At 41.6% G+C, this 27315-nt stretch overlaps 1 protein-coding gene across 1 annotated transcript in view; it reads right to left on the bottom strand.

Annotated features, from left to right (window-relative positions):
• Nucleotides 1-2202: 2202 nt before the first annotated feature.
• LOC100386427 (TRPM8 channel-associated factor 2-like) overlaps nt 2203-27315 on the bottom strand; it is a 30393-nt gene continuing 5280 nt past the window's right edge. Inside the window, exons 3-8 of the mRNA XM_035254516.3 lie at nt 11492-12483; nt 10787-10884; nt 9336-9549; nt 8807-9046; nt 7561-7898; nt 2203-4934 (exon numbers count right to left, since the gene is read on the bottom strand). Coding sequence (XP_035110407.2) covers nt 4680-4934; nt 7561-7898; nt 8807-9046; nt 9336-9549; nt 10787-10884; nt 11492-12483 — 2137 coding nt within the window. The 3' untranslated portion in view covers nt 2203-4679. The remainder of the gene's footprint in view (nt 4935-7560; nt 7899-8806; nt 9047-9335; nt 9550-10786; nt 10885-11491; nt 12484-27315) is intronic.

Here is a 27315-nt window from a genome sequence, read left to right as displayed (position 1 = left end):
TTGGAGAAGCTTTTCCAAATATCGAGTGGGCTACCTCTAGTACCCTACCAATCTGTGTACCTCTGTCTTAGAAAGGGGAGGCTAAGAGAAGAAAGGTAATACAGATATTTCTCTGTAGTCTAGACATTGCTGTGGCCAAAAACATCTCATTCTGGGAAGGCTATTGGGTTTTATACTTTTAATAATCATTTATTTTATGAAAGTCATACATTTAATGAGATGTTAATTATAGCTTTGTTCATTTCATTGATGAAAATGAAACTCTGGTGTATGCCAAGAACCGACGTCTATTTTAGTACAACATTATAAAATAAAGAGTAGGTGATTTTGTTTCCCTCATACTAAAGGTAAATTGATTTGGGAAATTTTTATGGATAACACAAGTAGAGAGCATATTGACCAGTCATTTGCTTCACGGGAAGGGTAATATAAATATCTCTTTTAAATTAAAACCAGGGCAGAGACTGTGTTTGCCATGATGGGGACAATTTCAGTGTTTCAGCTGATGATTTTCTAAATGGCCACAAGGGAGAGACAAAGAACAAAGATTCTATGCAGGTGACACAGAACTTAAAATGTCTAGGGTTCGTTCAGATAAGAGTGACTTTAATTCCCTTTAGTAGTGCCTGTTACTCCATTTTAACAATGTTTGTGAGCAGCAGGAGCTCTGAAAGTCCCATTTGCTGTGACCAATCACTAAGGCTTAAATTTTTTCTGAAACTGTTTCAGAATATTAATTTTCAAACAAGTCAGGAATTATAAGTCACTCAGGGGAGGAAATAAAGGCAGGGTCATTTTAAATATAGGTAGAGTCATCTTTAAGTCTGGTCACTGTGGCTAATGCCTGTAATCCCAGTGCTTTGGGAGGCTGAGGCAGGCAGATCACTTGAGACCAGGAGTTCAAGACCAGCCTGGCCAACATGGTCAAACACCATCTCTATTAAAAATACAAAAGTTAGCCTGGCATGGTGGCACACACTTGTAGTCCCACCTATTTGGAAGGCTAAGGCAGAAAAATCACTTGAATGCAGATGCAGAGATTGCAGTGAAATGAGTTTGCACCACGACACTCCAGCCTGGGCAACAGAGCAGACTCCAAAAACAAATGAAACCAACAAGAACACACCACTTCTTTAAAACTTAAAAGTGACTATTACTACTTCCCTAAAGTACAGTTACTGGAGCTAATAACCTATAAAAACATATGTGGTTCCTTGTTCAAAGCTCTCAGACACCATGATGGGAGTTGGGGCGTCCTTAAAAATGAGAAAAGCCTTGAGTGTAAGACCCACTTACTCCAAGACTGCATCAAGCTCTTGTTTTGAAGTGCGGGATATTTAAAACCCTCCAGTCTAGGTTGAACACAGTCTTGGTATTGGCAAAGAAATGTATTATATATCCTGAGCAAAGTGATCCTTGGATGAATGACCTTTTGCTAAGTAGGTGCTTTTTGTGTGACTAGAAATAACCTGTTTGGTTTGAGCAGTTTGACTCTGCTTGCTGTGGGATTCAGCAGTCATAAACATAGTCTAATGCGGGCAGAGTTATAGGCGATGGCAGATCTAGTAACTGTGTAGGACAGTAAGTTGGCTGAGAGTGTGGCCTCCAACTTCCAGGGTTGGGAATGTGGCTTCACTGCTCACGAGTTCTCAGCAAAACCCATGACCTATACTGTAGAATTGGAAAAAAATATATAGTCCAAGGGGAATCATAAGAACTAGCTCCAAAGTGAGACAAGCTAGATTCAGTATCTATCCTACTGTTTATAAGCATTTTTCTATTAATAATTTTTCTAGACTTAGAACTACTGTGAAATTACAGAAGTAAATGTCTCAGAAGTCATGAATTATCCTTATCATTGGCAGCATATTAGTTTCTGTGAATAGACAAAATGTGGCCAAACAACATAAAAAATTCTCATCATCACTGGTCATTAGAGAAACGCAAATCAAAACCACACTGAGATACCATCTCACGCCTGTTAGAATGACTATTATTAAAAAGTCAGGAAACAGCCGATGTTGGCGAGGCTGTGGAGAAACAGGGATGCTTTCACACTGTTGGTGGGAATGTAAATTAGTTCAATCATTGTGGACGACAGTGTGATGATTCCTCAAGGATCTAGAACCAGAAATACCTTTTGACCAAGCAATCCCACCACTGGGTATATACCCAAAGAATTACAAATCATCCTACTATAAAGACACATGCACATGTATGTTTATTTTTTGCAGCATTATTTACAATAGCAAAGACTTGGAATAAACCCAAATGCTCATCAGTGATAGACTGTATAAAGAAAATGTGGTACAGATATACCATGGAATAATATGCAGCCATAAAAAAGAATGAGTTTATTTTTCCTTGCAAGGACATGATGAAGCTGGAAGCTATCATTCTCAGCAAACTAACACGGGAACAGAAAACCAAACACCACATGTTCTCTCTCATAAATGGGAGATGAACAGTGAGAACACATGGATGCAGGGAGAGCAACATCACACACCAGGGCTTATCAGGGGATTGCAGAGAAGGGGAGGGAGAACATTAGTACAAATACCTAATGCATACAGGGCTTAAAACCTAGATGATGGGTTGATAGGTGCAGGAAACCACCATGGCACCTGTATACCTATGTAACAAACCTACACATTCTGCATATGTATCCCAAATCTTAACAAAAAAAAATAAACACACACGAGTTCAGGAGATGAATTTCCTGGGCTCAACTCTCTTCTCTACCCAAGGCTGGATTACCCAAAGGCAGACAAATGACATGCTGAGGCAGGTAGAAAATCAGATACTAACACCTTTTTGGAAGTGAAATTTGTTACTGAATGAAAATTCAGTAGTAAATATCAGAACAATTCAGACTTTCTTGAACATATTTTCATCTATTTTCTAGGTGACATTTTGTTTAAATCGTAAACCATTCATGAAGAGTGAGTTCCACAATGTTTTCATGGTTATGGGCTTCAATTAAGCCCTGGCTGTTTCTTTTATTCACTTTTGTGCCTTCAGAAAAGTTGTTTTATATCCCAGAGTGTCAGTTTTCTCATCTATGAAATGGGAATAATACCAGTACCTATCTCAGAGGACTGCTGGGAAGATTAGGTGAGATAATTCACAGTAAATACCTCACACAATGCCTGCAACATACTGCCCACTCATTATGTATTAGGTGTCATTACTGTTCTTTCATCTGACAGATATTTCATGAACACTTTCACGTGCAAAGCCCCTGGCAAGGCTACTAGAGAAATAAAAGGAAATGATCTAGAATTGGGAAGGATATGCTGATGGTGTTCAGTAAAAGACTTGCTGTAAGTGAGTTGTCCTCATGGGAAGCCACTCTACTCTCAACAAAGCTTAATGACTGATATTCAAAACAAACGATAACATGGTCTAAAAGTGAACTGGAGAAAAGATCTGGGCATACACCCATGAATCCCAGAGACAAATCTCCAGTGAGAACTCCCCTAACCAAAGAGTCGGGCTGGGCTAGAAGATGAAGAGAAAGCTCAGGGGACGCTGGGTTGTGAGTTGATTTTAAGTATGACTGGGTCTGCTGCACGCAGTAATCCTGTTCCAGAGTGAAGCCCACTGTGCCTGTGGACCTCCCTGCCCCCTACGTCAGTGCCTTGATTCCATGTGACCAAAGGAGCCAGTTGCCTGTTTTGTGGTAAGATTGAGTAGGATATAGACTTAGTAGCAGTTGTTAACATGACTTTGCCCTTTGGTTGAAACAAAAGTAATGGAGGACGGAGCTGCCCCCAAAGACCTAACCCCCCAGCTCTGTGACCCTCAGTTTGAGCACAGGACTCTTTTTGGGGAGGTTAGGTTATACCCAAGAATCCTTTGAGCAGAGGGAGAAAACAGGTAAAAAGGGCTAGGATACTGCTGACAACTACCATTATCGAGAGTACGTCTGGGAAAACATCGGTATTCTCTAAATATACAAGGACTGAATATGGACATCAAGGGGGTGAACACTGAAGTGAGATTCAGTGCCCAGGATGTGCATGCTAGACTCGACACCATAACAGTCCACTATGGGACCGGGAGAGATCTAAGGAGTACCCTATAGACACGTAATGTCTATGCATATTGTGGTGTGCAAACATGTTCACTGTTACCAAACAACGGCTTTGCAAGGTAAAGATTCCTATACCGATGTCGTGGATGTGAGGACAGAAACACAGAGAGGTGAAGTGATTTTCCGTAAAACCAAAGCTGGCTTAGGGCTCTCTCCAGGATTCCTGTGTGTCTCGCTTGCTATTAGAAAACTTCTTAAAGCATAACAAGTTAGAAACTTTGTTCAGGGATGGCAGGGATGAGAAAGGGATATGGTTGCTTTGGGAACCCATGGTCTTTAGAGCTATTGGTCAAAAATAGAACCCTCAGGAAGGCAGGATGAAAGATCCTTTCTGGGAGACTAAGAGGTGAAGTGAGCCTTTTGGGAAAAAAAAACAGTGTCAACAGAAAAACAATAAAAAGAAGCACAAGAGCACCTTTTTCAGAAATGGGTTGAAGTTATTCTTATGACCTTGGCCACCACCTAGAGCTCAGGCTGGTAAGGAGGATTCAGGCTCCAGGTACTGAGCACATGTGACCAATACCCTGGTGGTGGAGCTGGCGGCGTGATCTTGCCTCTTCTCTTCCGCATTGTGGGGCATCCTTTACTTCTTGGCACAGAGGTACAGTTGCATGGGGTTTTCCTGCCACTCTGGTAGGGAGGCCAAGCTGTCAGCCACCTCCTTCTGGACAGGCCAGCCCCAGGCCTCAAAGAAGGGAACCAGATTCTTCTTCACTTTTTCAGAGAACATCTTCACCCATAGATTCATCCTGCCAGTGTTGTCTTCGGGGAGGTGAGAGAGCGTCTGGTACTCAGCAAAGAGCTGGGTGAATGGCTCCCACCCAAAGGCCTCCTGGAGCTGTAAAGAGAAAGAAGAACAGAATGAAAAGTCAAGTTTGCAAAAGTGATGCAACATGTGTGTTCATAAGTATATTTCACTCACATGATCACCTCCCCTCAATAGTTAACTTCACACCTAATATGTACCCCTATCTCCCCACTCTACCACTGCATATTATTGCAATCTCAATAGCTCATTCCACCCCTTGGCCACAAAACAGCACCCCCTGCCTATAGTGTGGATGCTCAGGGGAAACCTGATGTCTGAATAGTGGTAAAATACTCAACAAATGACCACTATAATTATCTTTAATTTAAAAAATTGTGTTCCCGGATCTTAAGTGTTTTCCTCAGCATCAGGGCAGGTTTGGGCCTGACTGAGATGAGAAACCTTCACTTCTTACATATTTGGCCTATTGAGATTCTAAAAGCTGGGCACCTCCAATAGTATAATTTCCAGACATCATAATAATCCTGATTTTATAGCCATCTCGGACCTGTGACTATCTGCAAGGTACAATATTGCTCTGTCGAACACTGCATTGAGGGCAGAAAAAGAAAAGATCCAGCATGTCTTAAGGGGCTCCCTCAGGAAAGCCCTTGGCCAAAAGCCCTTCTTCACTAAGATTATGCAAATTTCCAGTGAGCGAGGTTCTGGGGTTTCACATCCCCACTCTCTCTAATAGATGAGCGTTCTCTGACTCTGACTTGTAAAAGCCCGAGGAAAGATGACACCATGGAAGCCGAGCCTCCCTCAGAGTCTCACTGTTGTACCCTCATTATTGCTCCTCCCTTCTCACTGGCTTGCTCTTTGACACTTTTAATACACCAGAAAATTCAACATTTATTAAACATATAACATTTGTTAGACATCTACAACATGCCAGCTATTGTGCTAGCAAACATGACTTAGAGCTCTCGTCCCTCTAGAGAACACTGGCCAAAGGGAGAGACATGTAAATAAACACATTGCTAAAAATGTTGGCTTATCAAGGAGATGATGTCCAGGAGAAGGGGGCAACAGAGCTGAATTTGGACAGGTGACTTGACAGGTAATGGACAAGGTGATTCAGCAGCAGGAAGAAAACAAGGGAAGGCTCAGGAGCCAAAACAGCAAGATGTGTCTGTAACCGTAAGCAGGTTGGCATGGCAGAGGGTAAGCATGGAGGTGAGAGCAATAGAAGATACAGCTAGAGATCTGGCACCTCTGGTCAGGAAGGGCCTCCTATGCCTTGCTAATCAGCTTCAACTGTATCCCATATGTGCTAGAGAACCCTGTAAGCATTTTCTAGACAGAGTATTAACATTATTTTGGAAGGAGTGTAAGGAAGATGGATCATAGAGGACTGAGGCAAGATGCTGGGACAACTTACAAGGCTACTGGAATAGACTCAGGGAAAATTAATAAGGGCCTTAGTTCAGGCAGCAGGTATGGGGATGCCAAGGAGAAGCCCTCTAGCAGGAAATGGGGTCACAAGGTGCCTGTTTGTCCTGTGGCCGAGTCTCAGTTGCGGTCTCTCTAGAGCTTTTGAGAACTGATATTCGGGGCACCACATTGTAGCAGAGAAGGGTAGAAATAGGGCTTAAACTTACACTTTAGGGGCAATCTACCATTCTGGTCCATGGTCCTGTATACCCCAGACTGGCTATCGAAGGGTGTGGAAGTGGATACAACATAAAGTTCCTTCATTGACTGGGCTGTCTGATGTTCATGGTCAGAAAATTAGTGACAGGTAAAAAAATCTAAGAGCAGGTATGGCAATGTGAAAGTCTGGGGCTTGTCATTATGTCCTGATTTTAACTTCTAGGTCCTTCACTTAAATGGGTGCTTCTTGACAAGTTGCTGAAATTCTTTAACTTAGTGTCTGGCTCTGAAAAAATGAGCCAGACAGCTCCTATCTATAGAGCTGTGGGAGATGTGACAGGGGCACAACACTGACAATTCAGAAACCTGGACATTCAATGCTGGACTAGGGGAGGGGGCAGGGATTTGTGTTTATTTCACAGTTGCTTTATGACTTCAGTGTTCTCCTATTGGCTTGATTGGGTATTCATTTTAAATCATTTTGGTTTCAAGTGGGATGATGGATGCTGAGACCCTTGCTAGAAGATTTATCTCTGACAATGCCTTCTTATTGTAACACAGCTGCATTGCAGACACCCTGTTATTATATATATATATAAAAAAGTGTAACACTCATTTGACCCGTAAAATTTAGGTGAAACACATTAAACAAAAATTTAGGTGAAACACATTAAACAAAACAATGCCCATTTATGGAACACTTATTAGAAGACCAAGTACAAAGCCAGTGAGTGGAAGAACTGTGATTCAGCTTCAGGAACGTCTCACAAAATTCCTGCCCTTGAATAATATGTTATATTTCTATTTCTATTTTCATAGTACTTTTCATTTCCTCTTACATCACAGAATCAGAAGGTGAGTGAGACAGCTGCCATTCTTTCTGCCTTAGTGGGGGCAAAACCCGAGAAGCACCACAATGAGGCCCAGTCCCTCTCATTTCTAGGGCAGGTGGTGGGCCAGGCCGGTGAGTAGTGAAGAAGCTGGAGAGCTCCTGGGATCCAGGTCGATACATGATAGAGAAGTCTGGTCATCCCCTTCCCCAAGGATTTCAGCTCAGTACCTGTAGATATGTTTCCAGGGCTGTCCACACATTCCAGTCACACAGGGGGGCTCCTTTTCCCAGGTGGTCCTTGATTCTCCTCTCTCGTTCCGGAGGGCTCAGAGCCTCATGGGCCTTAGCCCTGGGGATTCCTAGGACTGTTTCATGCACATAGACTGACCAAAGGTTGCAGGTGGCCTCGGTAGTGTGTGGGTAGAACTCCCATCCATCCTGCTGTTGGTTGTGGCCAAGCTCATGAATGGGGCCCCACAGACCCTGACTTCTCATGCTCGTCTCATTTATGAGCTCTTGCACAGACTCCAGGCGGCACATGATGGGGTATCCTGAATGCATCCAGCCTGTGGACACAGAAGGAAGACATGAGCATGAAGGAGGGTCCACCCAAACTATATGCTTCATTCTTCTCCATATGGGACTTTTCTTCACCATCATGGTTATCCCCAGTAATTGCAGAATCTCTATGCTGACTGGAAAGCAGACAGCGTTCCCTGACTTGGTCAGAAACTGAATAGTACCTAATCCCCTTCTTAGCGTCTCACACCTGAGTTGTGCCCTCCTCCTCACTCTGGCCCTGCAGAAATTGGTAATACTTTACATAGTCATTCTTGCTGGCATTTTACACCTTCACTTTGTGTGTGTGAGTGTCTTTGGCATCGCAGTCTGTGATATGATGTCCTATGTCTGGATTTGACATCCTTTAGGGTTGTAACAGTGTCATTCTTTCTTCCCCATATATGCAACTTTTATCCAGGTTTATACTCAATGACAGAGATAACTTTTGTCTTTATTTGAAGATACAAAAATGGAGATCCAAAGGAACTTCCCCATGTGGGATCCAGAGTTCCTTATTTTGCTTCCTATGCACCTGTTTCTTTTCAACCACTAAGTACCTAACATATACCTCCTTCCGTATTTCCTTTTTTCATTTTCAACTCTGGCTTATATTTGAAGAAAATAGTTTATTTTGGAGACTCTCCTTGAAATGATTCTGGTTGCCATCTATGAATTCCCAGTATAACTTTTTTTGAGATTGTTCAACCATCTGGTGAAATCTCACCTGGTAGATGTCAACAGTTTGCCTTTTCACATGTAAACATTCTTTCATCCCCATCATGGTCAATGTCCTTTATAACCTATTCCCTTGCTTTACTAATAAAATTACGCTTACACATGTTGAATATTCATAAAAGCCAAAGTAATAGATAAATGGTGTCCACTGACTAGGAGGATTCCTGGAAGCACCCACCAGCTGAGATCTGCACATCAGCCACAATTCTCTCGGGTCGGCGGAAAGGGAAGGGCTGAGCCGCCAGCCTGGCCACAGCCTGCATCATCTCATCCCAGAGGCGGAGCACAGGCTCAGGGTTTTCCAAGGCCTGGAGATTTGTGGTCGGCACTGTCAGGATGATGTTGTTTGTGGCCAGCTCTCCCCAGGGAGCCAGGTTCTCCTGCATCTGCCTCTTCCACTCCTCTATCGATGTCTTACCTGGAAACAAATAGCATGGAACCCACCACACACACTTTGCAACATACCTTGAGCTTAAAAGTACAACTTGAACTTTGGAAGAACGCTGCAATAATGTTCTTGTAGTGGAAAGGACTTCCAGTCTCTTCTCTTTGTCTGCCCTGAAGTCTCCGTGGACACAGGGTATTCCATATATTTTGCCTCCATGTTCTCCCCCAACAGTTCTTGCCCTTTCTCTCCATCAAACCTCATCCCTCTCCCATTTAGCAACCATCCCACAATTTCCCCACTAAATGTTCAGTCCACTTACCCAGCTTGTAGTATGGGGCATGCACAGCTCCCGTGATAGTGACAGACACAGGGCCTAGTTGTCTGCCTTTGGGCACAATGACGTAGAGAAGGCCGCCCCAGAGGCAGGAGACTGACTGACTGGTCCTGTCCATACAGCATTGGTGAGTCACCATGGGGGCTCGACGTAGCTTCCTGGCCTTGGTCAGGTCATCAGTGTGGCAACCAATCTGTAACTGGATAGGTGATTCCACCAAGTGTTGGAGGAATTAGAGTCCTTCGATGTGTGTGAGGTGGTGTAGATGGAAAGTATTACACAAACATGCCCATGAAAACCCAGCTTCCCTTTTCTATGTGCTAGGCATGGAAGCTTAGGAAATTTTAGCACTCCAAAGTCATTTGGACTTCAAAGCATGTAAAATCATTTTTCCAAGGATTTAAACAGCTCCACTGTAAATCTTCACCTGACATGAATTGGTGGGAGACCAGGCTGATCCTGACAAAGGCCTTGTGTCTTTGCCAGGCAGAATCCTGGGCTCTTCCAGCAGGACCTACACCAGTGTGGTGAGTCTGAGGTTGGGAATGAGCTCAGGGTCTCTGCTCTGTCCTCTGTGAATACACAGGAGGCCTGTCCAGAGACAGTGAGGTTGATTCTCTCTCCCTCTTTTCCCAGAGCTTCCCTTCCTGGCCAGATGGATGAAGGTCTGTTTTTTCTAGGATCCTGGAGTTGCTTTTCTTAGGTTTGATGTAAACAAACTCCAGAAAGAATGCCGACACAAAAGAGACCCTAGCTGTGGTAGAAGGTGACCCTCAGAGTCAAGGAGGCAGGACGAATTTAAATTCCGCATTTAGGGCATATTTTGGGAGTGATGGGATTATGGACACACTTCAGGTGTCAAGATAAAGAGATAAAATAAGAGTTTGTGCAGAATGTGCTTGCCAACATCACAGCCCAAATTTCCACTGCACGTTTCACACTAACTCCCCCTGAATCTGCACATGGGACCCATGAGGAGGTGTGAAGAGGGACGTGCACATGCCCGAGGACATTCCAGCCCTTTCTTTTCCTTCTACCAATCCCCTACTGATCAGAGAACCTACTCCCTAAACCTTCTCTGATAAAGGAACTCTTTAAAGCAGGCACAATGAGACAGATTTGAGCTGGACTTTTCTACTGTCTCCTTGTTAGTCAACTTGCAATCAAATGCTTTTTTTTTTAATTTGGTCAAAACCTCAAGTGTCATAGTATTGGCTTCTAGCACATTCTACGGTGAGCCCCTTTTACTTGATAACACTAGGCACATTAGTCACTCACTTAGGTGCCCTGAAATTCAACTGTTAAATCAGTAAAATGGGCAGAGTAATCCATCCCTGTACTCTTGGCTGGATCCCCCTGAGCTGGAACTGGACAGTGGGTGAGAATGACACAGCTCTAGGGTGTTGAGAGGTGGCAACTGTAGGTGTTTAGCCTACCTTCAGGCCAGCAGAGGCAGCAGCTTCAGACAGTGAGACTTCTGCATTTTGTCCTTCCAGGAGATAGAGTCCAGTACTCACCCAGTAATCATTGTTACCTACAAAATCACAGAGAAAGTTCTTCCAGTGTGACTTAATCTCCACTTGGGGCCTCACAGCCCCTCCCATAGGTGCAGCCTCTTTCCTTTGTATCTTACGTCATCCATACTTCTTCTTGGATTCATCTCCCCTAAACTCTAAACAGAGCCCCAACCTCCATTTTCTTGAAAGTACCTGATAAAGAATGGAGTCCGCTAGGTTCAGTGGCTCATGCCTGTAATCCCAGCACTTTGGGAGGCTCAGGCAGGTGGATCACCTGAGGTCAGGGGTTTGAGACCAACCTGACCAATATGGTGAAAGCCCATCTCTGCTAAAAATACAAAAATTAGCCAGGCATGGTGGTGCACACCTGTAGTTGCAGCTACTCAGGAGACTGAGAGGGGTGAATTGCTTGAACCCAGGAGGTGGAAGTTGCAGTGAGCCGAGATTGCGTCACTGCACTCCAGCCTGGGTGACAGAGTGAAAATCTGTCAAAATAGAAAAAAGAATGGAGTGAGTCTTCCTAAGGGTCTGAGGGAAAGTACCTGCAATGTCCTGTGTAGTGTCAGCCAATCCCATTTTCCCCTGGGTCTTTCCTGTTCTGGGCACACTGTTCTCTTTTCATACCTGGGTTGTTTCCTTCAATCTCCACGGTGATGGGGTGTTTTGAGGGGTACAAATTGGAGGAGCAGGTCCTGGTGCCAAGCTCCTTGGCCAGCTGGGAGGAGTCAGTTAGAGAGTGAGCCAGCCCAGTGGCCAGAGAGAGCACTACAGCCTCAATGGAGTCACCAGCAACTGGATTTTCCCGGCTCACAGCTGGGAGTGCAGACCCTCTTAGCATCTTCTTCAGGAGCCTATGCAGGGATATGTAAGCAGGGACCCCCTCCGCAGGAATCTGTAGGAAGGCTGCACCATCAACTCTCAACTTTGCCAGACATCTCTTTTCCAAGTTCCCATTTCCGTGGTTTAATATAGCTTGGAACTCAGACAGTGCCTTGCGGAAGTGGTAGCTTCTCATCTCAGGGGTTGGAACAGGGAAGCAGCCTGCGCTGAGAGTCTGAGGCAGGATGCTGAGGCCAAAGCAGTTGAGGATGATGTTACCAGGGAAGCCAGCCAAGGGGGAGTGGCCAGGGTTCTCGGAGGCCCACTGCCAGGACTGGCCCCCAATCAGCAGCCCCCCACCCTCAGCCACAAACTCCTGCATCTGCTTAGCCTCCTTGTCACTGTAGGCCGTGCAGCAGTAGACACCCAAGTTGCTGTTCAGATGTGGCTCCAGGCTGCATTCCAGGCCATGCTCTGATAGGAGGGAACACAGATCTTTTAGACTTGTGTTCACCCCAACTTTGCCTGTCTGACCTCCGGTCAGCCAGCGCACAGCATTGAGCAAGAAGGGCCCCATCTTCGGAGCACAGAGCAGGCACTCATGGGCAGCCAGGACCACCCGGCCTCGGCCATAGCGAGCAGCTGCCAGGAAGCAGTTGAGTGAGGCATCCAGCCCCAGAGGGAAGGCCAGGGCTCCATGCACCAGCAGCTCTGAGGGGACTTCCTCCTTCCTAATGTCCAGCTCTGAGATCCCCTCCAGGAGCTGCTGCTGGTCCTGCCTGACATCCTCCCCACACCTGGAAGAGACAGGGGAAACGATGAGGCTACAGTTAGTTAATGAGCCACTGAATTGCACTCACTGAATAGAGAAATCTATGTGCAGGTAGGAAGATTGCATGGTTCATGACAACCTTCCCATTCTTACTAATATTAGAATTTGAGCATGTTAATATCATTTATTTTTATCTTGATTAAGGCATATTTTTTCACAACTGATGGCATATTATTATTCAATTGGTAGTGTTTCCTCTTGCTTAGTAATATATAAAATAACAGTATATCTCACAAGCAGTGTTGTCATAGATGTGAGGAAATGCTATAGAGGTAGTGATTGCCCTTACTTGCATATCTTAAAATCCACATGTTCGAAATGAGCACCTCCAGAGATTCTTCCCATTTAGGCAACTAAGTATCGAATATTCTGGCTTCAGTATCTTATCTTTTAAAATATTTAAGCATATAAACAAATTACATTAAAAAATTAGTTTATCAAGCCCAGAGAATGTCATACTGCTTGTTAATTTCTTGAGCTAATTTTCTGTAAAGGAAGTCTGTAAAATCATCAAATTTGTACTCTCTATAGGGTAGTTCTGATCTAGGAACACATCACAAGTAAGTTTTTTCACACTATACTTGAAGATTTATATAAACACACACCGTTTTTAAACATTCACTCACGCCTGGTGAGAGTATTTACTTCTTTTTATTAAGGAATGTCAAAATGTAATGAATCTAGAAAAGGCTTTGTATTTCAAGAATTTTTTAAACAATTTGTAGATACTGTAAATGTCAAGCAATAGGAGGTTGGTTAAGTTCATTAGTTAGTTAACAAGAGATTGCAAAACATATAGTGATTAAAATAATTATTAGATAATTTGAAAAATGCTTAATGGAAAAACTTTTTAGATTGGATTACAAGATACCATGCTCTAAATAAGACACATTTTGGGAAAAATCAAAAACCATGAAATTAGACATAGAAGAAGAACCTAAACATTATCAAAATGTCTTTGTTAAAAAAATAAGTCTTCAATGGTCATCTTGGCTGGTGGGATTGTAGGTCATTTTAATTATGTTTATAAAGCTTTATTGTCTCAAATTTTAAAATTAACATTTATTTCTTGTATAATTAGAAATTAAATATTTTTTGAAAGTATAGTTTAGCCTGGGAGTAAAACATAATTGAAAAACATAACACTTGTGCAGATTCTCTAGAATTTCTTTTCAGCATGAAAATTAGGCATTTAATCATATGATGGATTCCTATTTATCATTCAAAAAGAATACATACACCTATTAATTAACAAGGATGGATATTCAAAACATTTGAGTAAAACAATTTCAAAAATAGCAGAACTTGGTGATGCACCTTATGGAAGACACAATATAAAGCAAACATATGTCAATGTATGTCCAAAATGTCAGGAAGTGACCAGAAGAAACTGATGAAAGTGTTTTCTTTCAGATTGTTGGACAGAGAGAAAGAAGTGAAATTGAAAGAGATGATCAAAAGGACTTTTGTCTCAATAATTTGTGTTTTCAAATAAGGAAAATGTACAATTCCATTTCTTGGGTAATTAAACATTAAAGGTAAAATGTTAAGATAACTGCTCCAACAATAGAAGGAAAATGTATAATCTACAAATTTGTTGAGGAAATTTAAGAAATAGATAAAACTTAGTCACAAGCAAGGAAAAATATAAAAAGAAATGAAGCATAAAAATAGAAAATAAAGATAAAAGGCGGTAAGGGCAAGATGTACATGTGAATCATCACACCATATATGAATGTATTAAATTTCAACTTGACAGAAGCTCTTAGATTAGGTTAAAAAACATCTGGATATAGGCTGCTTATAAAAAGCACACTTGAAACTAAATGACATAAAAGGACTGAAAATGACAAAATCTACGAAGTTTTCTTTCAAAAAAATACAGAAAGAAAAGCAGATATGCCAGCATTAATAAGGGATGCAAGTGATTTCAAAGAGGAAAAACTTAAAAGTGAACATCGTGTATGGATAAAAGTTATACTCTGCACGGAAAAAAAGGAGAAAGAAAAGAGCGGGGTCTGGAGGACTGGATGAGCTATGCGCAAGCAGCAATTTTATTTGTGCAGTAGGTTCCATTATATCCTTTTCTACTTAATGTTGTTTATGTCAGATCAAAGCATTTCTCAAATAACAAAAGAAAAAGAAAACAATTCTGGGGAACTAGTAAAAGGAACAGTACAAGGTAAGTAAGTTACGCCCAGTAAGTAAGTTACACCCAGTACATACTTAACAATCGTAAATACTCAAGTCACAAGGTAAGTTACTCCCAATAGGTAAGTTACACCCAGTAAATACTTAACAAATATAAATACTTTTAAGTCACAAGGTAAGTAAGTTACACCCTGTAAGTAAGTTACGCCCAGTAAATACTTAACAATTGTAAATACTTAAGTTAAATCACAAGGTAAGTAAGTTACGCCCAGTAAATACTTAACAATTGTAAATACTGAAGTTAATATTTTACAACTAATGTAACAAGGATCCCAAAATGAACACAATGAAGCAATAAACCATAAGGAACCGAAAGTGGACACAATGCCTCCGAAGTCCTCATATCCATAAAGGAATGTCTGTTAATTATTTTGAATAGCAGAGTCCCTCTCTCGGTTCCTGCTTTCCCTCAGCTGGACTCCCCCAACCTGGGATCTGTGTCCGGGCTCAAGCTCACTGTATGGCGAGGTCCATTTCCTAGGGGCCTCACACGGGAGTGTTCCCCACAGGTCTCCCTCAGTTCTCCCTTCTTTTGTTTTTAAATGCAACTCAAAAAGCTTGAGCCAAAATTGTTGAAGGGAGGAGAATACAAGGCGAAAGAGTACCGGGAGAAGGACTATACGAAGGAGTAAAGCCACTCCAATACCAATTAAAGAGGAAAAGGACGGGAGATGAACTCCACGTACCCAGGAAGACAAGATGTCCACAATATCACAGGTGATTGTGTCATCCTCAGGCAGCTTCCGACAAGAAAAATCAATGGCATGAATTTCCTGCTGAAGCTTGAAAACATCTAGAGATAAATTTTCATGAGTTCAAATTCCTTGTAAATGGGCCTTAACAAGAGGCCACTGCCATTTAGTGTCATTATAAGGAGTATTAGTAACACAAATATATTTATAACCTGCATGGCAACGAAGGGCCAGGCGGTTTTGAATATTATAAAGTTTATCACCAGGAATAATTACAGTTTGTTCCAAAGCATTAAGTTTTTCATCAATTTTCTTATCAATATCCATTTGAATTCCCATCATAACAGAAATATTATTTGCAAGATGATTAACATAAGTAGCAGTTTGGACACTGTGAGCAAGGCTAACAGCCGCGGTAGCAGCAGTGACCACAACTGAAACAACAGCAATAATGCTAGTAATGAGAATACCAAGAAAACGTTTAGGGTGGATCATGAGATCGCAAACTTGTTGGAAAATAAGAAGGGCTTTTTCATCATACCAAGGTCCAGAAATGTTAACGGGTAACATAACATAGGGGGGCTGGTGCACAAGAAGAAGGGTATGGACAGGAAAAAAGGAAGGATCAATGCAGTTGGTAAGAATACAATTTTCACAATAAATGGAATATGAGCCAGAAGCCCAGGTAATGGAAACATTACCAGCAATAAGCAACGCAAGATTGAGTATAAATAGTGTGCCTAGCAAAATAAGATAAAATAAACATAGGAAATAAAAATATAAACAGCTTCCAGAGAGAGGTATAAGCTTTGCCAGAACAGGTAGTATAAATAGGAGTGCCCCAACCACCAGGTGTTTCATAACAAACTAAGTCAATGCCAAGAGGCTGAGCAACAGACCAGTCAAATAAGGAGAAACCAGAAGGCAGGGTATAATTAGACAGCTCAGGCACAGAAGGAGGTGGGGGCAAAGAAGTCTCTTGGGTAACTGCCAAACTTCACCTTCATACAACGGGCCCCAGTAAAACAGTGTGCCTTAATAAGCACATTCCTTTTCTTTCAGGTGTACTATGATGAGGAAGCTAAAAGCAGGGGTGAAGGGTATGCAGCTACAGAAAGATGTATGGGAATAGACACACAACTCTCCCTCCCATAAGCATAACAAAGAGACACAGAAGCAGTAGAAACCTCTCATAGACTCTCCCACCCTGAATCCTTAAAAACTCTTAGTCTGTAAGAGAATGTGCCTCTCACCTAACTCGGCCAGAAGCCCCTCTCAGGTTTGTTTTCTCTAAATTAAACCTGTCCTTGACTGTCAAACCATCTTTCGTGTTTCTTACCTCTTTAATTCTTACAAAACCCAGGCTGGCATGCCTCTAAAACCACTGTTGTCTACATATTAGAACTCTCTCAATCAATTACTGAGACTTTGATGAAACCTACATCTGGGTACAAGGCTATTGACAGGTATACTACTGAGAACCAGCTTGGTTGGGGGACTCCCCCCCCCCACACCCTGGCAGCACTGAAGGTATCGAGAGGCAGACACCCAGATAGAACAACAGAGTGGATCTGTCTGGGGGATAACAGCCTGAGAGTTAAGAGGCTAACAGTGTTCCAGGCTGAGGCCCCAAGCAAATTCTCATCCACATATTTATTTGCTCTTAGACAGGTGATTCTTAGTAATATACAGGTTTTCTATATTTACTCATAACTCAAAAGTATACCAGTTAGGCAGCTGTTACCCACCTACCACTAATTACAAACTAAAAGGGATTCTCCACAAGGGAGCCACAGGGTCAGGGCAAACTTAATGTTTCTCAACAGTATACCTTATGCAAAGGAAGCTTTACAGGATGAGAAGGTGCAAATAATTCTGTATTTAAGAAAGGAAAAGCATGTGTTACTTCAGAGCTGCAAGTGCAGGGGAAGCCACTGAGGATGAAAGGAAAGGAAGGGGATGGCATGTTTAGGAAATGTATTATACCAAACCACACCTGAGCAGACAGGTAACATGGGTGAGAGGTTTCTGAATGCTGATTAAAATGCTGCCAAATTAGGAAGTTACAGCACTGATTAATTGTGAAGTGCCCTGCTGTCATTTTCACTATATTAAAGGTAAAACATCTAACAATTTATACATTTTTTTCTTAAACATAAAAGTAATGAAGTCTACTGGTCATAATCCAATATATCTTCACTTGGCTTGTTTTGTTTTTCTGTTCAGATTGTATGGGATGTAAGAATACTCTACTGGATTTAATTCACTCTCTGATAAATATAAACAGGATAGAAATACTAGAATCTAGAAACAATGTTTCCTTAGGACCTATAACATCAAAAAAAAAAAAAGGGCTAGAGAGAACTATGTTGATCAGATGCTTTAAAAAACCTTTTGAAGACCTTCTGCCTACAATATCTTTTTTGTATTTCAAATTAATTTAATACAGATAAACTGTAGCAAATAACAAAACTTTAAAAACAGTCTGCAACATCATTGAACAATATGGGCATAGATAATCAGAGAGGTGCCTTGAAATTGTAAAGGTATTTTTCTTTCTTTTATTTTTAGCTAGTAGATACAGGGTAAAATCTCTTTAGGTCTCAATCATGCCTATTAGACACATAATATTATTTAACCTATTTTAACCTGTCAAATTTAAGAAAATAATTTAGAAAACTCACTTAAAAAAATTGCAGGTACATAAATTACTCATCTGGAATAGTCAGAAAACAATTGCTACCCACCTGTGAGCACAGATATATTCATATTTCTAGGTCAGATCAAACGTCTGCTTAAAAATATAAATATTTCTAACAATGTCACAATGTTTACTCTTTCTCCTGGTTTTGTTAACTATATTTCCAATCTCTGAAGATTATTGTGAGAATTGAAGGAGATGATACAGGTTGAGCAGCCCTTATGCAAAATGCTTGGGATGACCAGAAGTGTTTCAGATTTGGATATTTTTCGGATTTTGGAATATTTGTAAATACATAATGAGATACCTTGGTGATGGGACCCAACTCTAAACACAAAATTCAATTATGTTTGCTATACACCTTTACACATAGCCTAAAGGCAATTTTTACAATATTTTAAATAAGTTTATGCATGAAACAAATTTGTATACATTGAACCATCAGAAAGCAAAGGTGTCAGGTGTGGGATTTTCCTATTCTGCTGTGGCATTGGTGGCACTCAAAAAGTTTTGGATTTTGGAGCATTTTAGATTTGGGATTTTTTTGATTAGGCCTGGTATTAGAAGGCGTTAATGATAACTCTTGAATTTGTGATTTTGACTATTTTCTTTCTATTGTACATGAGAGGTTGATTGCTGTTAGGAGATGCTCCATCCTGGGCCACCTGTCAATTACCTGGTCTCCTTGGCCAGTGGTTAGCAATGTATGTTGCATGATCAAAACCTTCCACATCCATCCACTTATTAATTATTTTTCATTTATTTTATCAGATTTGGTTCAGAGAGTAATTCTGGGATCTACCCTCATTTGACAGTTTTTAACCTGGAAACTACATTCATGGATCTTGAATATGGTAACAGAACTGTGGTGCTTATAACCTGGAACTCTTTGGACAAAGGCTTTCCTACTCTATATAACTGTATTTAGGATAGAGATAATAAATCCTCCTCAAGAAAGTCATAAAACTAAGCTACTCGTACATATTTACAATTTTTACTTAAAAATAATAGTGAAAGGGTCTCACTATGTTGCCCAGGCTGGAGTGCAGTGGTTACTTGAAGGTACAATTGCAGCACACTGCAGCCTTGAACTCTCAGCCTCAAGACAGCCTCCTGCCTGAGTATGTGAGTATGTGTGCATCAGCATGCTCAGTTATTATGTATTTACTTTGTTTTTGTTTTGTTTTGTTTTGTTTTTGAGACGGAGTTTCACTCTTGTTACCCGGGCTGGAGTGCAATGGCACAATCTCGGCTCACCGCAACCTCCGCTTCCTGAGTTCAGGCAATTCTCCTGCCTCAGCCTCCTGAGTAGCTGGGATTACAGGCACGCGCCACCATGCCCAGCTAATGTTTTGTATTTTTAGTAGAGACGGGGTTTCGCCATGTTGACCAGGATGGTCTCGATCTCTTGACCTCGTGATCCACCCGCCTCGGCCTCCCAAAGTGCTGGGGTTACAGGCTTGAGCTACCGCGCCGGCCTATGTATTTACTTTGACATGAGCAACTGCTAATACTTTTTAGACCTTGCAGATTATACTATGTATAAGCGTAATGGGTGGCTGGTTGATATGAAAAGTTAACTTTCTCCCCAGATTCTTCTGTCATGGTATAAAGGTAGCAAGTGCGTTTGGATTTGCTTTTAAATATTAAGGTAACTGCAGTGCCCTCTTCAATTATATAAACATAGGTGTGTCCTTGGGGATAGGATATGAGAGGATCTTTTGTTGGGGTTCTTAGAGACTGCCACACCCTTTGGCAGACAGAGTTGGGGTGGGGCAGTGAACAATTCTCCAAAGGAGCTCCAGGGCTTTCCAGTGGAGATTTGAAGTTAAGGAACCTGCTAGGTCAGTCCAAGGACCTTTGCCAAGATTTATTCGTAGGAATGTTCACTGACAACCTCTAATAGGACTTGCTTTGAAGAGACTCAGATTCTGACCTTCTGAGACCCTCAAGGAGTCAGTCATCTCTGGCTCAGTTGTTGGCTGAGGCTGGAAGGCTCTGATGCAACCTCCAACCCCATATTCCCTAGTAGGAAGCTGTCTGCAGGATTAACACTAGTATATAAGGCTGCCCTTTTCTCTTGTTATGGTTTTATAGCAATTTAATTTATATAGTCTCCAAATATTGATTTATATAGTTTCCAAATAGTTGTTGATCTCTAATGTTAGGTATTACAGGAACTGAGAATGAAGCGGTAAATGCAATAGGCAAGATCATGGAGCTCTGTATTCTGGCGGGCCAAACAGGCCCTAGCAAGAAACACGGGAGATGGTTATAGAGAGTGATAATGTTTCAGGAATAAATGGAGAAATATGATGAAGTGAAACTGGATGGACAGTCCTAATTTCAGTAGGGCCACTGGGGAAGACTTCTCTGAGGAGCGTCTTTGAGTTGCAACTAAAGAAGAATAAATTGGATTTTCAAGAGCTGAGAGAAAGCCCAGAAAAGGAAGAAACAATTGAAAACCAAGGTCTTTGATATTGAAATGCCAGTGTTAATCTTTTGAATAACTAGATTTCCAAATATCATGATATTTTATAAAACAAGAAACCAATGTTACATGTGGTCTTTATATTGAGAGACAGTTCTAAAATACTTTAAAGATGTGTGGCTTGTTATTGGTCTATTCAGGGATTCAACTTCTTCCTGGTTTAGCCTTGGGAGGGTGTCAATGTCCAGGAATTTAACAGTTTTTTTCCAGATTTTCTGGTTTATGTGCATAGCATAGAGTTGTTTGTAGTAGTCTCTGATGTTGGTTTTTATTTCTGTGGCTTTGGTGGTAATATCCCCTTTATCATTTTTTATTGCATCTATTTGATTCTTCTCTCTTCTCCTTTTCATTAGTCTGGCTAGAGAACTGTCTATTTTGTTGATTTTTTTAAAAAAAACAAGTTTTTGGTTTCAATGATTTTTGAAGGGTTTTTTTTGTTTCTCTATCTCCCTCAGATCTGCTCTGATCTTAGTTATTTCTTGTCTCCTGCTAGCTTTTGACTGTTTTGATCTTGCTCCTCTAGCTCTTTCAAATTTGATGATAGGGTGTTGATTTTAGATCTTTCCTCACTTCTCATGTGGGCATTTATTGCTATAGATAGTTGAGGCAGCAATTAATACCCTACCAACCAGAAAAAGTCCAGGTCCAGATGGGTTCACAATCAAATTCTCCCAGATGTACAAAGAGGAGCTGGTATCACTCCTTCTGAAACTGTTACAAACAATACAAAAAGAGAGAATCCTTCCTAACTCATTTTATGAGACCAACATTATCCTGATGACAAAACCAAGCAGAGACTCAACTAAAAAAGAAAACTTCAGGCCAATATCCATGATGAACATTGATGCAAAAATCTTCAATAGAATACCAGCAAGCCAAATGCAACAGCACATCAAAAAGCTTATTCATCACGATCAAGTAGGCTTCATCTTAGGGATGCAAGGCTGGTTCAACATACACAAACCTATAAACGTAATCTACCACATAAACAGGACCAAAGACAAAAATCACATAATTATCTCAATAGATGCAGAGAAGGCCTTCAACCCTTTATGCTAAAAACTCTCAATAAACTAGGCATTGATGAAATGTATCTCAAAATAATGAAAGCTATTTATGACAAACCCACAGCAAATATCATACTGAATGGGCAAAAACTGGAAGCATTCCCTTTGAAAACTGGCACTAGACAAAGATGCCCTCTCTTGCCATTCCTATTCAATATAGTATTGGAAGTTCTAACCAGAGCAATCAGGCAAGAAAAAGAAATAAAGGGTATTGAATTAGGAAAAGAGGAAGCCAAATTGTCTCTATTTGCAGACGACGTGATTGTATATTTAGAAGACCCCATCGTCTCAGCCCAAAATCTCCTTAAACTGATAAGCAACTTCAGTAAAGTCTCCAGATACAAAATCAATGTGCAGAAATCACAAGCACATCTCTAATGCCCGGATTGTGGTTCTAAATGCAAATTATGGTTCCTAGCAGAAATATGGGCTGTACATTAAAAGAAAAGAAGAAAGAAAAATAGGGCTTTTTGGAGAAATGGCGAATCCTGGGCCTGAGCAGGAAATGTATGAGACGAAACTGAAACCTCCTATTATACCAAAAGCCAGGAAGCTCATTAAGGTTGGGTGGAAAAGATTCAGGAATCATCTTTAATTGGCTCACAATAGCCAAACATGACAAATTTCAACATCAATCAGGATAATAAATGAAACACATTGTGTTTTCAATTGTGATTTCATAATGATTCTAAGAAAAACTTAAACACATTGGTGACCTCAGGAAGATGCTAGGAAACCAGTTCAATATTGAAAAGTGGTTTTAAGATGATAAAGAGAGAATTCAACATTTATTTTGCCTTTCCTATATAAATTATGCCATAGGGTATGTAATTGGTGAATGGAAGTTTCTTCTATTACAAATAACAAATAAAATGAATACTAAAATTTTAAACTCATCATTTTATACACACAAATGAATGGGTCTAGGGCCAAGGAATGGTTATTAAGGACTGCCAACCTCACAGTAAGAGAGAAAGTCAGACCATTATGTTCTACCCAAAGGAAGTACATACTGCCACCTATAAAGTAGGTCAAAAATTCAAAGTTGGAAAACTTTTCCTTAAAAGGCTAGACAAATATTTTAGGTCTGTGGGCCATATGGTCTCTGCTGAAACTACTCAACAATGGTAGACACTGAAGCTTGAAAGCAGCCACAGTTTTTGAATGAATGGGCATGGCTGTGCTTCAACAAAACTTTATTCACAAAAACAGGGGGCTGGCCTTAGTTTGTCAATCCTGACCTAAATCAAAATCTAACTTTTAATTTGTCTTATGCAGAAAATACAAGGAAAAGATGAATACGTTAAATCAGTGTTCCCTAACCTTTTGGTACCAGGGACCTGTTTTATAGAAGACAATTATTCCATGGACCTGGCAGGGGTTTCAGGATAATTCAAGTGCATTACATTTACTGTGCACTTTATTTCTATTATTAGTACGTTGTAATAGATAATGAATAATTATACAACCCACCATAATGTAGAACCAGTAGGAGCCCTGAGCTGCTTTCCTACAACTACATGGCTCCCAGCTGGAGTTGATGTGGGACAGTGACAGATCATCAGGCATTAGATTCTACTCAAGAGTGTGCAATCCAGATCCTTTGCTGGTGCAGTTTGCAATAGGGTTCATGCCCCTATAAGAATCTAATGCCGCCACTGATCTAACAGGAGGCGGAGCTCAGGTGGTAATGCAAATGATGGTGAGCAGCTGTAAATACAGAGGAAGCTTTGTTTGCTCACCCTCTGCTCACATCCTGCTGTGTGGTCTGGTTACTAACAGGCCGTGGACTGGTACCTGCATATTAAATGATACCCCAGGGAGGCAGTCAATTTACCTTTCCAGGTTTTCACCCTTGCTGCTCACTCTGCCTGGAATCCTTCCTCTCACAGATGCCCACCTGGCTCGCTCTCTCACTTCCTTGAGGTCTATTATCAAAGTCTAGACTGAAGGAAACTGTTTGAGAAAGAGAATCTGGTGTCTTCAACAACAGCAACAAAACTGTAAGTAATGGAAAGTTGGAAGGAAAATGCATATCTTAAAGGAGATATAAAAGTTGTATCAAGAAATCGTAATATTTCCGCTTTTTAAAATACCAATGTTAACACCTTTTTTTTTTTTTTTTTGAGACGGTCTCTGCTGCTCAGGCTGGAGTGCAGTGGCATGAGCTCAGCTCACTGTAACCTCCACCTCCTGAGTTTAAATGATTCTCCTGCCTCAGCCTCCTGAATAGCTAAGACCACAAGTGCGCACCACCACACCCTGCCAATTTCTGTATTTTTAGTAGGTTCTCACCATGTTGGTCAGGCTGGTCTCAAATTCCTGACCTCAGGTGATCACCTGCCTTGGCCTCCCAAAGTTCTAGGATTATAGGTGTGAGCCACCGCGTCCAGCCCAATGTTAACAAATTTCAAAAAATAAGACAATCATGGAAATAAATGATGACACGAAGGAATTATTCTTTTAGGTTTGATAATGGTGACTTGCAGTAATGTTTTCAAAAGACTTCATCTCTTTAGACATATATATATTTAAACATTTACAGCTGAAAAGACATGATGTCTGCTGTTTGCTTCAAAATAATTTTGGGTGGGAGGAGCGGGGCTACGGATGAAATAAGATAGACCTGTAGTTGACTGTTTTTGGGACTGGGGACTGGCTGCATGGGGGTTCACTGTACTATTCTGTCTACTTTTGCATATGTTTAACGTTTTCAGTAATTAAGCGTTAAAATAACAAAGACACGAAACATACCTTAGAATTGGTGGCAGGGATTATAAATGTAGGTATAGATGAAGAAAAAGAGGTTAACTTAGCTAAAGAGGAGAGTCCCTTGGGGCAATTAAGAGGGATTATGGTGATGAGATTCAATCTGCTTTTCCCTTAGTGTTAGAATAAAAAAGTTGAAGTGAATCAGACCCACCCTAATGTCTCTGAGTAAACCCATCACCTCCCCAAATCTCTCAGAAGGGAAGGAATTCAAAGAGGTCCAGAGCTTGGGGCTGAGGGTCCCAGTCACTGCTAGCTGCTCACTATATCTGTAGCTCTTTCTTTTTTGTAGCAGAATCTTGATTTCTTCAGAGACACCAAATGCCCATTTAAAAACAGCCAGGCCTTCAGACCTCCTGGTAGTTCGGTCTGGAAGCCCTAATCACTAGACTTCGATTATATTTTAGCAGCTAGGACTATCATGGTCGCTAAAATAGAAATAGAAGTCTAGTAGTTAGGGCTTCCAGAAAAAATATGATTTTATGTGGGTAACACCCCCCCTATGGACACCGAGGAAGGAGAACTCTGCAGACCCCAGGCATGATTAGTGCCTGAAGTTTAACTCACTGCTTACTTATATCTAGCATATATATATAATCACACTTAGTCCCATATAATCTTTCTATATAATCATATAGGTATTGTAGTCAGAGCTATACTGACACATTTAGTGCTGATTTATAGAATCCTTCTATATAACCATATAGTAGTTTGTGGTAGGAGGAATGCCTAGAGCAGTCACAGAACAGAAGCAGTACATGGGAAAACAGCTAGACCAGGACAAGAACCAAAGACCCAGGCAGTGGCGTCCCTGCCTGAAAAGGCATATGCTGAATGGCAGGCTTGGAGCAAGAGCCTCTCCTCCTGATAAAGGAGTTGTAGTACCTGCATCCAGTTCCTGTGGAAAGTAGGCCTCAGGCCTGAGATCCTAGAAATAACCGTGGAGAAGAACCCCTCTGGTGCGACCAGACATGGCAGCTGTACACCCTGTTAGTCTTTTCTCTCTTCTGTGTTAGCTCAAGTCATCCTCCCATAAATATTTTAAGAGAAGAGCCCAAGTCTGCCAGCTCCCACTGCCTTAAGCTTATAGTATCCTTCTATTAGAAATCCTTTGAAGTCTCCAGGCCCCAGATAAGAAGTGTTCTGCAGGACACCTGTTGCACATATCCCACCTCCTTGCCTCGGTGACCTAATGGGGGTGGACTTCTTTTTAGTAAACGACCCTCTACTATTGCACATGGCCCACCTCTCTGCCCAAGTGACATAATGGGGTGGCCCCCTCACTTGTGACTCACGTGATTATGTATACCCTATCACTAAGCCTATCACTCATGATCCTTCCCCCTGCTTGTACCTAATAAATACAGATACTTCTGAGCATTCGAGGCCTCGCCTGTCTCTGCTCACAGGTGGCATGGCTCCCCGAGTCCAGCTGCTCTTCACCAGTTCTTCAGTGTCCTATCTCTTTACTTCTCAGATCCTGTACCTCAGCACAGCATAAGGGATACCCCACGACCCTGTGGGGCCAACAATCCTACAATTTTATAAACTAAAAGTAGGTGTATCCATTCTAATTTATTATTACATGGGTATAATGTCATTGCTACTATCTTGACAATGACAGTCTTGTAGCCATAAGGATAAAATAACACACCATGACAGGAGTGGGCAGTGATGAGGAGACAGAGCATGACTATGGGACATCATGGAGTCACAGCCACAGAGACGAAGTACCAACCTAAGCTTCATGTTTCATAGAAAAAATAAATGGCTACATGGTTAATCTGCTATAATTAAGGCTTCTGCTACATGTGGCCAAACAGAAATAAGTCATCACTAATATCTAAAACCCAAAATATCCAGAATGAAACTCCTGATCTCCTCTAATCCATCTTCTCATTGTCTTTTCACAGATCAATACATAGCAGCACCTGTCTCTAATTGTTTGCCTTTTTCAGTCCAAAAATCTCAACTCCTCTTTCTCCTTACTCAATCCATCAGCCAAGCCTGTTGGGTTCTCCCTTTGAAGTGTGTCCAGAATGGAATCTGTTCTATGTAGCTCCATAGCTTCTGTCACCCTTATCTGGGTGGAGGGGTGACAGACACCCTCCATCTCTCCTGTGGTCTATTGCAGTGGTCTCCTGATTGATCTGCTGCTTCAACCTTTGCCTCCCACAGTCTGTTCACCATCAATCAGAGGGTTCCTTTGGAAATTTAAGTCATATCATAGCAATCTTCTGTAGAGAATCCAAAATGCCTTCCGTTCTCACTGCAAATAAGATCTAAAGTTCTCCTCCTGGCCTATCAGTTCCTATATGACCTGAGCTGTCATTCACTCAGCTCCCATCATTCTGGCTTCCTTGATGCTCCTGGAACGTACCAAGAAGGCTTCCATTCCAGATTTTCACCCTTGCTCCTGACTCTACCTGGAATCCTCTCATAGATGCCCACATGGCTCAGTCCCTCACTTCCTTGAGGTCTCCTTTCAAATGCCACCTACCAGACCTGCCTTCCAAGCTGGCCATGGGCTTGTTTTCTCTCATCTCCATTCACCTTTCATCATGGTCATTCTCTGTGTTGCAGAAAACTGCTTTTCTGTGGCTCGCGCCTGTTACCTGGATCCTGGTGGGCTCTGCCCATGGAAGGTAGAGGTGGAAGACTGAAATCAGGAAGGAAGAGGGAAGGAGGCTAAGTGTGTGCTTCTCTCTTCGGGCTGTGTTGCTGGTAACCACAGTGTCTTCTTTGAGGCTCTAGCTCCCAGCACACTGACCTTGAATCTGTGGTTCCAGCTCCTGCTGGGAAGGGGTAGCATGGCTCCAGCTTCTACCAGGTGGCTGCAGCACCTGGACTCCACTAACACCACCAC

Source organism: Callithrix jacchus, chromosome 11, assembly GCF_049354715.1.
Source record: "Callithrix jacchus isolate 240 chromosome 11, calJac240_pri, whole genome shotgun sequence".
In the NCBI taxonomy this organism is placed as follows: Eukaryota; Metazoa; Chordata; class Mammalia; order Primates; family Cebidae; genus Callithrix; species Callithrix jacchus.
Note: the sequence above shows the minus strand (reverse complement) of the source record. Positions and strands in the feature narration are given on the sequence as shown.